This window comes from Ovis aries, chromosome 3 (assembly GCF_016772045.2).
Source record: "Ovis aries strain OAR_USU_Benz2616 breed Rambouillet chromosome 3, ARS-UI_Ramb_v3.0, whole genome shotgun sequence".
Taxonomy (NCBI): Eukaryota; Metazoa; Chordata; class Mammalia; order Artiodactyla; family Bovidae; genus Ovis; species Ovis aries.
In genome coordinates this window covers 220,259,401-220,273,465 of record NC_056056.1, presented here as the reverse complement: position 1 = coordinate 220,273,465, position 14,065 = coordinate 220,259,401, and the positions used below count along the sequence as shown (strand labels likewise).

At 51.4% G+C, this 14,065-nt stretch overlaps 1 protein-coding gene across 4 annotated transcripts in view; it reads left to right on the top strand.

The window, feature by feature from the left end:
• EFCAB6 (EF-hand calcium binding domain 6) overlaps positions 1-14,065 on the top strand; it is a 266,713-nt gene that overhangs the window by 182,750 nt on the left and 69,898 nt on the right. For all 4 annotated transcript variants that reach the window (XM_042247852.1, XM_042247853.1, XM_042247851.1 and 1 more), the window contains exons 21-22: positions 1,811-1,907; positions 7,444-7,562. In XM_042247852.1, the coding sequence (XP_042103786.1) occupies positions 1,811-1,907; positions 7,444-7,562 (216 nt within the window). The remainder of the gene's footprint in view (positions 1-1,810; positions 1,908-7,443; positions 7,563-14,065) is intronic.

The following is a 14,065-nucleotide window of genomic DNA, read 5'->3' as shown; positions in this document are numbered from 1 at the left end:
TAGGACCAGAGGTTGAACCCATGACCCCCTTTATTGGCAGGCAGGTTCTCAGCCACTGGGCCACCAGGGAAGCCTTCTGCTGTCTGCTCTAAATGTAGGATGGGAGCGGGATGCCCCAGGAGAACTTCTCTTGGAGACGGCGGCCGCAGGCCTCACTTGCCCCGACCTTGCACTGGGCTAGGCACTCCAGGGGTGCTGGGAGAACTGAGCTCCTTGAATTGAGATACAAACGTTAAGCAGAAAGAAGATCCCCCGTGTACAAAACCACGGTGGCCCTCTCACCTCTGTGAACTGAGCCAACTAATGGGTCCCTTCCTCTGAGGACTGACATTGGAGGAGCTGCCAAAGCTGTAGCTTCAGCTGGAATGAAAATGATGAGAAAGGCTCGCCTCCAGCCTGGGAGGGCCCTGAGCTGAGGGGCCAGGATTCCCAGAACTGGCTGTGTGATTTCGGCAGGCTGTTTCACCTCTCCAAAGCCCAGTGTCCCCCTTTGCAAAGTGGGGTGACGATGCCAACATTGCTGGGAAATCCGTGTGGCAAATGACCAGCAGCTGCAGCCCGACTGGAGCTTGTGGGGGTCATGGTTACCCCAGAAACCACGTCCACCCCACCCGGCGTCGTATAGAGCTGCAAAGCGGCACGGATCGCATAAACCTGTGCTGCATTTTTTTCTTTAGATTTTTTTCCCCACAAGCATCTCACCTGCTGGAACATGAATTATACTTCTCTCAAAGGGTGACCTGGGGGACTTCCCTGGTTAAGACTCCATGCTTCCAGTGCAGGGGGCATGGTTTCCATCCCTGGGTCAGGAAGATCCCCTGGAGAAGGAAATGGCAACCCACTCCGGTATTCTTGCCTGGGAAATCCTGTGGACAGAGGAGCCTGGCGGGCTGCAATCCATGGGGTCACAAAGAGTCAGACGGGATTTAGCAACTGAACAATGACAACAGGGGGCTAAGATCCTGCGTATTGCACGAGACGACCAGAAAATGAAAAAATAAAGGGCATCGTGGGCTTTTCTGCTGTCCTCTTCCTGGTTTTCCGGGCTCCTTTGGGGAGAAATTCCTGTGAACGTCCCTGTGGGGGCTTGCTCACTCACCCTCAGGCAAGACACCCCAATCACCCACATGCCCATGAGTGAACAAGGATCCGAGCAGCATGATCTCAGAGATAGAAGTGGCAAAAGGTTTTATAGGATCTGCTCCCCAAATTTGTTGTGAGTGGAAGAGTCCAGGGCGCCCCAAATTCCTTCAGCCACAGTCTTCACTATGCTTCGTGGTGCCCTAACCACAGTCTTTTTTGAAAGTGTCTTCAGCGCCCACTGTTCTGTGAGTAAATAGAATTTTGATCATTTTGTATTCCACAGACTCAACCTTTGAGCATGAGCTGAGACCGAGTCTGTAGGTCATGTTCCCCTAGGGTTCCCAGACTGTTTGCTTTGGTCCGAGTTATCACACCCACTTGTACATTCAGAAATGCAAGTTTTTGGTTGTTTTCATCCAAAGACAATGTTGTGCTGTGTTATTTTTTATCCCTTTGGGATTGAACGAACCCTTTTTGTTTTGTAAATCGCTGGAAAATTTGAACAGCATTTATCTGGAAATAAGCAAGGACTCCTAACTAAATTTAAGATTTCCCTAACGTGAAGCTAGGGAGGTAAGACTGTATTTTAAGAATTAAGTTAGACCAGATGTGAAATAGCAGACTTTTATAGCACCTTTGTCACGAATGGGAGTAGGGGAACCCCTTGGGAGATTAATGAGTCTTTTAAATTGAAACAGAATTATTTATAATTTTTTTTTCTTTTAAGACCAAAACAGAAGGTTGCAGATTCAGAACTAGCTTGTGAACAGGCGCATCAGTACCTTGTCACCAAAGCAAAAACCAGATGGTCAGACTTGTCTAAGGTGAGAAAGCGATTGTTTCCTTAAAAGGGAAGGGCAGCTATTTGTGTTCCAAGGTCATTGGGATGATGGAGCTGTTTTGATCCAGTCACTGAGATAGGAAAGCAACTTTTATACCAATGTAGAGCCTTGGGGGCTGCCGTCTATGGGGTCGCACAGAGTCGGACGCGACTGAAGTGACTTAGCAGCAGCGGTGCCTCCTTTGATTCTTAAAATACCTTTTCAAAATAAATTCTCACATTCAAGGTCAATTTTGTCTTTAGGGGGAAAAAAAGTAATTTTAGGAGTTACGTGGACTGAAATTCCTGGCTTTATCTCAGGTTTGATATGAATTAAAAATTTAAATGAAGCAATGTGAGATGCTATCATATTTCTTTTTACACAGTTATAAAGTGTTAGTCACTCAGTTTTGTCTGACTCTTTGTGACCCCATGGAGTGTAGCCCGCCAGGCTCCTCTGTCCATGGAATTCTCCAGGCAAGAATACTGGAGTGGGTAACCATTCTCTTCTCCAGGAGATCTTCCCTACTCAGAAATTAAACCCGGGTCTCCTGCATTGCAGGTGGCTTCTTTACCGTCTGAGCCACCAGGGAAGCACCCACAGTTATAAACATGCATTTTAAAAAGATATTTCTTCCTTTCCTGCCAAAATCATAAAAAGCACATTTTCAAGGTGAATACCCTCCATGTGCAGTGATATAAATTGTGATTACAGTGTCAGGATGGACACACACTCTAACAATGACAGCTATACCTGCAAGACAGTAGATCTGAAATGCAAGCCCAGCTCCTCCTGAAGTTTAGACTGTGATGTCACTATTTCTCAATGCAACAAGGACCCAGTAACTTCACTTTTAAAAGTATTTGTAAACTGCATTATAGGAATACTTTCACACTAGTCTGAAGAACATCTCTACTTTATTTCACTTGGCCATTTTCTTTCTGTCCTCTCTCTTGACCTGTGTCCAATGTGAAGGCCTGCTTTTAAGCACCCACACCACCTCTTCCTTGGTCCCCATCCTCATAGCATGGACTCTGCCATCCTGGGCCAGCAAATCACATGGACCGAGGCCAGACCGGCCTTAGAGTAGTCCCCTGGGCTGAAGAGCGCAGGGCGTGATCTGGACTGCACATGGTGGGCACACAGGGCCCATAACCCCAGCAGGGAGAGGGCAGAGCTAACACTGTCAGCCACGTGCCCGCCCTGTTCCTGCTTCTCTCCCACCCTCAAGCTCCCTCAGGCTGGACCAACTCAGGAAAACAGCCCCTTCTCCCCAGCCTGCCTCTCCTTTTGGCTGCTCTGCCCTCCTTCCCTTATGGGAGCAGCCGCCTCTCTGGTCCGCTCTGCGCTGCTCCCTGTGGGGCCACCTCCAGGACCCTTCGCCGCTTCTTCCAACCCCGCCTTGACATCGTACGAACTGAGTGCCCAGGGGGTGTGCCTGCTCCCTTCTGGCAGAGCTCACGGACCAGGGGAAGGGACAGTCACAGAGCAAAGGCAGGTTATTAACAAGGCGGCGGACGCCGGAAGGAGCGGGCTGCTGGGAGCGGCCGGAGGCCGGGGAGGCCTTGCTTCTGCCTTGTTCTGTCCACCCTCCCTGAAACACCTCCACCTCAGCTCCCTGACACCCTGCAGGCCCCCTGACTCCTGGCCCGGCCCCCCAGCCAGTTGACCTCCTCCCTGTCCTAGCCCTTTCACTCCACCTTGATTCCATGGCCTCTCTTAGCTGCCTTCATCCTTGGCGCTGGGCACAGCCCCAAACTACGTGTGGAAGAGCCGTGGGGACCCCAGAGCTCTGGGCTGCAGCCCTGGTGTCCCCCTATGGAAACCTCTTCCATGTCTCCTAGAACTGAGCCTGGTGGGAGTGGAGCGGGGAGGGGACACGGAGGATTACGGAGGAAGAGGGATTTCAGGGGCCTGGAAGGGGGTGGGGTGGGGGGAGGAGGTGCTTTCTCCAGAACCGAGCTCTGGGCCCCCTCACTGGCCCCACAGGACTCAATGACCCAGAGCATGTGGACCGCCCTGTCCCTCTCTCAGTTTATACTGAGTGCTGCACTGAAGGGATTAGTTCGGAATTCTAAACTGGCAGAAAGTAAAGCCCAGAAACAAGATCTGCCATATTCCCGCTTGACCGCCTGGTGATGGCACGCGGGTTGCCATGGGCGCTCACATCCACGCTCTTCATTGCTGGGCCCCAGCATTTAGAGATGGTGAAGGTGTCTCCCTTCTGCTGCATTTCTGTTGGGAATTCACGAAACAGCAGCTGCTAATATCCCAAGGGGTGTATTCTCCAGGAAAACTGCACTTGAACAAGGATTCAGGGTTTAGTCATCTTGTGACCTGCATATATAGGGTCACATAGCCCGCCAGGCTCCTCTGTCCATGGGATTCTCCAGGCGGAATACTGGAGTGGGCTGCTATGCCCTCCTGCAGGGGATCTTCCTGACCCAGAGGTCATACCTGCGTCTCTTAGGTCTCTGCTGCATTGGCAAGGGGGTTCTTGACCACTAGCACCACCTGGGGAGCCACCTAAGTCATGGGGCTCCCCATTCCTGCCACACACCACTGGGGGCGCGTCCCGCTGGATCCTCAGAAACACAGAGGCATCGTCCCCTCTGGGGGCAGCTTAATATGCTCATGTCTATTGAAGTATTTTTGGAAAATAAGGTCATTGGTTTCTTCAGCAAATATTATTATGAGCTGACTATGCCCTGTCAGTGAAGTTGCCTAGTCGTATCCGACTCTTTGCGACCCCAATGGTCTGTAACCCCCCAGGCTCCTCTATCCATGGGATTTTCCAGGCAAGAGTACTGGAGTGGGTCCAGATATCGAACCCAGGTCTCCCACATTGTAGGCAGACACTTTACCGTCTGAGCCACCAGGAAAGTCCTTGTTGCAAGGTACTACAGATACAATGACCAAAAATAAGATAAAATGAAGACATGTCTGTGCGCCCAGAGACTTGTAGCGTAAACACCAACAAGAACTCTAAAGAATGGTACGGATCACAATGGCAGTGGTGCGCACACAACGGGGTGCCCAAGAAGAGGTCACGAGTAGAAAGATGAGCAGGGGTTGGACAGGCGTGCAGGGGAGGTGAGAATGCCAGGCCTGAAGCTGAACCAAGGCAGGGGGTTTGCGGGGCTGACCGGCACAGTGGGGACAGCATGGATGGGGCAGACCTCGGGGCAGACCAGGTGGTTTTCAGTGTGAGGCAGTGGATGGATCACAGCCGGCTGCACATGCTGTCGCTGTTTTTAAAAATTGTGGCAGAGGCTTCCCTGGTGGCTCAGTGGTAAAGAACGTGCCTGCCGACGCAGCAGGCATGGGTTTCGTCCCCGATCTGGGAAGATCCCACCTGCCATGAGGCAGCTAAGCCCATGAGCCACAGCTACCCAGCCTGTGCTCGAGATCCCGGGACCTGCAGCTGGGAGTACGCGTTCCACAACTGCTCCAGGCCCTCGTGCCTTGGAGCCCTCCCACGGCGACTGTTCCGTAGCCCCTGCGCTCGGCAGCCACAGAGACGTCACAAAATAAATGCGCATATGAATAGTATTTGTATGTTTTCAGATTTCAGTGGTGTGTGGCAGGAGTAAATAAATGAATGAAGGTATTGTTTTAAATTGTGGTAAAATAGACATAACATAGTTCTGACTACAGGGCCCCAGGAAGTGCTGGCCCGCTGGAGCGGGCTCCGGGAGGGGGGTGGTTGTGGGCTTGGGTCCAGGGTCAGCCTGCAGGTAGGCACCTCTACTTCCCCAAGGCTGGGATCTTGGGTTCCCTGACCAGAGATCGAACCCCGGGCCTCTGCAGTGGAAGCGCCGAATCCTAACCACTGGACTACCAGGAAGTCCAGTAATGCATCTTAATTAGCCAGTAGGCAGCTCCCTCCTCTTTGTTCTCTTATTAGAGTTTTTTAATCAGTTTGTCAAATTCTACAAAGGAAAAAAAAAAAAAAACTATTGGGATGTTTGGCAAGAAATGACATCTTTACTACATGGGGCCTTCCAATGAATGAACACAGTGTAGTTCCATTTATTTTGATGTTTTAAAATGTTTTTCAAAACAGTTTTAGACTTTCTTATGTAAAAACCTTAACAATCATTTATAAGATTTGTTCCTCAGACTTTTCTATTTTTGGTGCTGTTGTAAATGTTATTTTTTTAAAGTTCATTTTCCATGTCTGATGTATTAAAATGTGAGTGATTTTACCTATTGATATAGAATCCCAGGGCTTCCCTGGTAGCTCAGATGGTAAAGAATCTGTCTGCAATGTGGGAGACCTGGGTTTGAGACCTGAGTTTGATCCCTGGGTTGGGAAGATCCCCTGGAGAAGGGATCAGCTACCCATTCCAGTATTCTGGCCTGGAACTCCGTGGACAGAGGAGCCTGGTGGGCTGCAGTCACTTGGGTTGCAGAGAGTCAGACACGACTGAGCAACTTTCTCTTTCACTTCTCATAGAATCCAGATTTATTGCCACTTTCTCTTATTATAATACTTTATTTGTGGATTCCTTGTACACCTGTATATACAGTCATGTCATTTGTGAATAATGACAGTTGCATTTCTTCCTGCCCTGTTGTTATACCTTTTACCAGTTTTACCTTGCTTAACTACACTGGCTTGCACCTCCAGTACAAGGCTAAATAGCAATAGAGATATTCTTGTCTGATTCTTAATCATCCAGAAAACGTTTCATGGTTTCGCCATGAAGTGTGATGCTTGCAGAGGGCTTGGGAAGTGAACCCAGTGTGTCTTCCGCACAGTGTGTTGGAAAGAGGAGGAATGAACTATTGTTCAGAAAGTTTAAGACAGTGTTCAACGCCCTGTATTACCCGCTCTCCTAGTCTGTGGTCCTTTAAATGCCTGGCACATCCCCAGAGACCTTTTGCACCCCTTGGGGGTGTTAAAATGGTACCATGTCACCTCATCGTAACAACTATAGAGTCTCCTGTCCCTTGTTTTCCCTCTGACCGCCGGAGGCCAAGTTTTCCAAAAAGTGGAGATGATAACCTCAAACAGTGTGGGCCACACCTCACCTCCTGGGCTCTGGTTGGCCCTTAGTTCTAACAGTGTTTGAACCCAAATTGTTGCTCAGGAAAAAAAAATCCCAGCCACACGCTCAAAACCACTCATTACCCGGAAACAAGCCTGTTCTAGCATGTAACACTTGACGTTTTGCTCTGTTGTCTTGTTGAGCAGAATGAGGACTTTATTTGGAACGAATACGAAAGAGTAATTAGGGACTTCCCTGGTTGTCCAGGGGTTAAAGATTCACCTTCCAATGCAGGGGGCGTGGGTTCCATTCATGGTGAAGGGGCTAAGAGTCCGCCTGCCTTGTGGCCAAAAATCCAAAACATAAAACAGAAGCAATATTCTAGCAAATTCAATAAAAGACTTTAAAAATAGTCCCCATCAAAAAAAAGGAATCTTAAAAAAAGTCGACAGGAGGCGATGCGCGTAAGGGGAAGTCTTAGACTGTCCCAGATACTCTCTGAGAGCATTTTACATGTTACTAAACGCTGTCTTGTAATACTGTAGAATTTTATAGAAACCGACAGCGAGGGCAATGGCATCCTTCGACGACGGGACGTGAAGAACGCGCTGTACGGCTTTGACATCCCCCTCACGCCGAGAGAGTTCGAAAAGCTCTGGATGAGGTGAGTGGCATCTGAAGACTGTCCCTTCCTTCCTGACTGCCAAATTCAGCACCGGGCTTTCATCACAACTCGGGGGTCAGGCAGGGCCAGGAACATTATTCTGTGGTTGTACCTGCCCTATTCACCCCCGAAAGCAGCTTTGGCCAACAGGCCGGCCTTTCGGAACACAGGAACCAGGTCAACACTTGTCACCAACACTGGACGTGAGGGTTTTGCGTTTCTCAGGAACTGCGCATTTGAGCACATCCTTTCACTGTTTCGGAGAATGAAGTCACTCCCCAAAGACTCCTCTCTAACACAACTACCTCCGTGGACAGATCTGCAGTGGGTTAAGGGAAACGCAGTCTCCCCATTGCCCGGAGATGGAAATCGATGCTACACAAGTGTTTTATAGATTAGTAATTTGTTCGAAGAAAATAACCAAACTTCTGGCAACTTGGAATAGTTTCCCGAGGGTGTCTTAAACTGAAACTAGGAGCTAGTATTGGCTACATTTTTCAAAATGTACTTTAGACTAAGCTATTTCTGAACCAGGCCCCCCATCACAACGTTCCCTGGGTGGATGTCTAAGTTTCGAGGTGCGCTAACCACATGGTCCATTTCCGAGTTCCAGCTCCGTCTCTGAGTTGCTTCCTCCTCCATTATATGTTAGTCGCCGCTGGCAGCCCCCAGGGTCGTACCCCAGTACTGCAGGTCCTCTTGGGGGCCAGCTCAATGGCGCAGCTCATGCAGTTTTTCTTCAGCATTTCATCTGTTTAAAGTGGAAAGCTATAATGTTGGCCGAGTTTAGAATTAGGTGGGCTGTTTTGTGTCTAATTTAGAAAAGCATCGTGAAGTTCTTACAAAACCCTTATTTTTCTTCTAGATCAGTTCCAACCCAGGGTGAGTCTGGTCTCCCTGCCCGTTTTCCCTTTTAACAGACTGAGTGAGTGGGTCCACCTGAGGACTCAAAGGACGGGATCGCAGCGGGCAGACGCATGGAGGTCTCACCACGTAGACATTTCGGATGATGCAGTGATGACTGTGTCATTCTGACATTTAAGGAGCTGTTGGTGGGCACGAACACCACCCCCCCCCCAACACTGGTGTGAGCGTCGCCTGTTATAAGTGCCAGAGGAGGGACAGGTCCAGCAGACAGGGAGCTGAAAAGAGGTGCTCTGGATGTGGAGGAGTGATGCTGAAATGGTTCCTAGGGTCTAGATGGGGCAGGCAGATGGGCGAGGGGCTCTCCAAGCGATACCTGGGCTCCAGGCTGAGGAAGGAAAGGTGAGGCTGATCGCCCGGTGCAGTCCTCGCTTTCGGGCAATCCTAACGGGACATCTGGAACAATGCAGTCTGAGTGGCTGCGAATGTGGGTCAAGTCTTGCTTCAGGAAGATGAGTCAGGAGGCCGTTCAGAGGAGAGATTGATGGGGGGTGTGGGGCATAAGGGAACGGCTGTCTCCATCAGGGAGGGGTGGGATGAGCCCCCAGGCTGGGTGCCAGCCTTAGGGATGAGGGGTATGAGAGTCAGGTGTCCCTGGGGGTTCCCTGTGGAAGGGGGGCACGCCTAGCCCTCTTCCTGATGGGAGACAGGCAGGCTTCCCTGTTGATGGAAGGGAGACTCACACCATTACTTTCCGCTAAAGTTTCTTCATCCGTGTATTTCCACTATTCTATAAATACACAATGTCTACCCTGTGCTGCAAACTGAGATGAGGACTTCGTCCACCTTTGTGTAGCCGGCTGTCCGCTGTGGACAGTGAGTGGCTGGGAGCTCTGCAGACACGTGGTCATGACCCCTGCCTCCACCCCTTCACAGCGGTGCGGCCCCTGTCAAGTTACTTAACTTCTCTGGCCTTGCTGTGCTCTGCTAAGTTAACTCCAGTGGTCACGGTCAGGGTCAGGGTCAGCTGTAATAACAAACAAGGCCGACATCCCAGGGGCTTGCCCCGGTAAGGACGTCGCAATTTAATGTGGGTGGTGGAGCGCTCTGCCCACAATCATTCGGGGACCAGGAGCCCGCCCCCCATCCCCTGATCTTACGTGTCTGGCAGCAGAGAAGGGGAATGAGCACAGAGGACCGTCTGGTCAGCTTTGTAAGGTCCGGGCCTGGACATGTGACTGTCACTTTGCCCAGACTCTGTGGACCAGAATCCCTGCATGTGGCTGTACCCCAGCCAGGGAGGCTGGGAGAAACAGTCGGGACGTGTGTCCAGGGAAAAGGGAAAGAGGAGCAGAGGTGGGGAGCCCACAATGGCGTCTCCACATGCGGAGTCACCTCCAGGGTGGGTGGGAAAAGGGGCGATGGAGACAGAGGGGGCCCCAGGAGTGTGTCCACAGTGTCCTGGTGGGGCCACAGAAGCTGCTCACATATTTACAGCCGAGTGGGACCTAAGGGAGAGACTGATTACAGAGATGTCAGATGGACCAGAAGTCTGAAAGGGACTGTGGAGTTACTCAGAGGCCAGAAGGCTGCTGTCCACCCCCCAGGGCTGGAAGAGCAAGGAGAGGGTTACCCAGAGACAAGGGGCTGCCCCCCACCAGGGACTGGAGGGCAAAGGGGAGACAAGGTATTTCCAGGAGACCAGGAGGTGGCCTCCACCCCCCAATGCCTCTTGGAATCTGCTGGAATCTCAGTCGCTGGGCTGAACAGGACCCCCTGGGAACAGCCTGGCCTTGCCCTCTCCCCACCTCCGACGGACACAGCTCCCAAGACAGGCAGAAGGACAAACACAGGGTTGAGAGCCACCAGATGAATGTCCAGCCAAGCGGCAAAGGGGGATCACGCCCCAGGACGGCGGGGTCACCTGGGGGAGCCGCGCATCAGCTGAACCACATCGTGAAGGGAAGGACAAGGTGGGAACTCTGTCCTGAAGGCCAAGTGTTTAGTAGGGACAGATCAAGGCAGGTTTCCACAGTCTAGAAAGATCAGTCTGGCCACAGGGAGGAGGATGAATTGCCAGAGAGGCGAGGGAAGCACGGAGGTGAATTTGGGGCTGTCTTGGGGTTCTAAGTGAGAGGACGGGGTAAACTTCCCTGGGGGGGAGCCTGGAGGACTGGGAAGGAAGTGATCGGTGTGACAGAGTTAGGAAGTGACAATTAGCCTTTAGCAGCCTAGAAAGGGGCTTCCCTGGTGGCTCAGCAGTAAAGAATCCACCTACAAGGCAGGAGAGTACAGTTTGATCCCTGGGTTGGGAAGATCCCCTGGAGAAAGAAATGGCAACCCATTCCAGTATTCCTGCCTGGAGGGCTCTAGTCCATGGGAATCACAAAAAGTCGGACATGGCTTAGTGACTAAACAGCAGTAGCAGCTGGAAAGAGAGGCTGAGTGATGAGATCAGAGGTTCCTTGGACTTGTCTGGTGAGCTTGGGCAGAAATCAGGAGGCCACCCTGAGGTGGCTGAGTAGCCCACAGCTGAGGGCTGTGCTCTGAGCAGGGCTGTGCCTTGTCCCCTGGAGCCCAGGGTGAGCTGTGTGACCTTGGACCAGTGGCTCACCTTCTCTGAGCTTCAGTCAGCTATCCCATGGATGGCATGGCCATGTGACCAAACAGTATAATGAGGCAAAGATAAGCATAAAATCTTTACTTCGCAAAGACAAGCATAAAAATCAGTAGCAAAAAGATCACACAGATTTGCAATTACTTTCTGATAGCAATATTAATGCACATTCATTTTAGAAGACTTGGAAAATCCAGAAAAGCATCAGTCAGTTCAGTTGCTCAGTAGTGTCTGACTCTTTGCGACCCCTTGGACTGCAGCATGCCAGGCTTCCCTGTCCAACACCAACTCCCAGAGCTTACTCAGACTCATGTCCATTGAGTTGGTGATGCCACACAACCATCTCATCCTCTGTCATCCCCTTCTCCTCGTGCCTTTAATCTTTCCCAGCATCAGGGTCTTTTTCAATGAGTCAGTTCTTGGCATCAGGTGGCCAAAGTATTGGAGTTTCAGCTTCAGCATCAGTGCTTCCAATGAACACCCAGGACTGATCTCCTTTAGGATGGACTGGTTGGATCTCCTTGCAGTCCAAAGGACTCTCAAGAGTCTTCTCTGACACCACAGTTCAAAAGCATCAATTCTTTGGTGCTCACCTTTCTTCACAGTCTAACTCTCACATCCATACATGACCACTGGAAAAACCATAGCCTTGACTAGATGGACCTTTGTTGACAAAGTAATGTCTCTGTTTTTTTAATATGCTGTCTAGGTTGGTCATAGCTTTTTTGGAGCAAGCGTTTTTGAATTTCAAAAAAGCATAAGAAAAAGGAAAAGATAACAGCAAGAAAGCAGCTGCGCCCCACTCAGTAGGCATGACAAACTCGATGGTGTGGTTTCTCATCCATTTTCTGGGCATTTCTGTGACCTCGGTTCACCGTGCTCACCCTCCCCCCTCCTCCCTCCACTGGCCTGCTCCTCTCCACGGTTCAGTGTTTGCCGACACCACTCACCCTGGTCTCCTCCCTCCGCATCCCCACCTGCCTGCTGCACAAAGCAGAAGGTGTGGCCTGGCAAGGGGGCGGCCAGCACTGGGCTGCCCAGGGTCCCCCTGCCACTGAGCCTCCCGCAGCTGCTCATACAAGGGAGGGGCATTCTTCCACCCAGCATGAGTGACGGGGACCCCAGGCAAGGTGGGAGCAGCTGGGGCCAGTGTGACACTTTCTGCCAGCTCCCGGGGTCTACTGGTGAGAATAAGAAAGCCCATCCCCAAAACTGGGTAGCTGGAAGTGATCAAGAAAATAGCATTCAGCTCTTTTGAAAACGCAGAATTAGAAAACGTGGAGAATATAGACAAAATAATTGTCGTCCCCCGCCGCTCACCCAGCACTTAAGCGAAGCACCTGCACTCTATTAGAGGTTTGAGGCGTCCGGAAGGTCTCATTAACACCGCGGAAGTAAATTAATGCATTAAGCCCCAGATCTCAGTGACTTGGCACGTGGATGTTTCGGTTCTTATTCACCCGAAGTCTAGCATGTCTAGCAGCTCTTCTGGACACTTCTCTTCCAACTGGTGATCCGGGATCTGGCTTCCAGAGGTGGCTTCATTCCTCAGCAGGGTCCCCGGGGGTCTGCAGAGTGAAGCAGGTCAGCCCAGAGTGACTCACCTCTGCCCCCAGCCCATGGCCGAGGGATGGGTGGGCTGTGGCCCCCGCTGACCTCTTGGGGCGGACAGAGTGGGGCAGGTGCCTGTTAAGCAAGCCTGGCTCACCGAGGGTTAAAGATACACAGCCCTCAAACCTGGAGGAGGCCCTAGTGAAAGGAAACCTCCTAAGTGAAGCGATAGGATCTTGCAGCCCAGGATTTCAGGAGCAACACGTTTGGTTTCAGAGAGACGGCTGAGAATACATTACAGGATGAATGTGCATTCGCTCACTCCTTCCTCTGAGGCGATCATTGAGCAGGAATTTCCTGAAACTTTCGAGATTGCAGGCCCAGTGCCAGATTCGGGGGTTTCAGAGATGAAGGCAGCCCCTTGCCCATGACTCAGCCAGGAAGACAGCACCCACATGCCAGGGGAGAGAAGCCGGGCAGCCTGAGCTGTGGGTGTTCCAGGAGGGACCCTCGGTGTGCGATGCCTGACCCTAATCCCCAAATAAGCAGTCATTAACCAGAGCGGGGAGAGGGCATCCCAGCTAGCAGAGTGGCCCAGAGTTGGGGGGCGGGAGCGGGAGGCCCCCAGAAGGGGGAGGGTGCTGCCTGTGTCAGCAGAGCCCGAGGGGACAGGGAGCCCCAGGACCAGGGCTCCGGGGGACATTCCCTTCTGGGGGCTCAGCATTCTGAGCCCCTTCTGTAGCCTAGTTTCCTTGGGTAGATTTCTGTTATTTTGGACCTAAAACCAACTTTGCCAGGAAACTACGAAGCCGGTGTGTTATAAAAACACACAGACGACTCAAGCAGGACAGCCAGCAGCCTGGGAAATTTAACTATAGAGGTCTGTTGTGTACAACCAGCTGGTCACGCAGACCTGGTAGAATGTTCTGGAGATGATGCCCAATTTATGCACATTTCTTGTTTGGGTAGATACGCTGTACATCAGCATTCCAAGATGAAAAGCGAAGACTGTTACAGAATCCCTGTGTCCTGTGCATCGGCTCCCATGAACACGTGTGACTCACGTGGAGCTTTGGGTTGTCTCCCTAGACTCTGCCAAGAGAACCTACCAGGGGCTGTGCTAGACTGGAGAGCCCCGGGATGGGAAAGGATTTGGAAAGGCTGAAGGAACAGTTCAGGAAAGGAAGGACTGGGACTTCCCTGGTGGTCCAGGGGTTAAGACCCCGCCTTCCAATACAGAGAGTGCACTTCCATCCCTGATGGGGGAACTAAGATCCCACATGCCACAGAGTGTGGCCAAAACATTAAAATAAATAAATAAAACTTGTTTAAAAAGAGAAGGTTGAATGGGACGAGCTGATGGCAGGAGTCTAGTTAGAAGAGCTGGACATGAAAGGGGGCTCAGCTTGGCGAGGACTAACCCGGTAGGCCCCTCGCCCTTCACGAAGGGTGTTCTAGCAGCTGACATCCT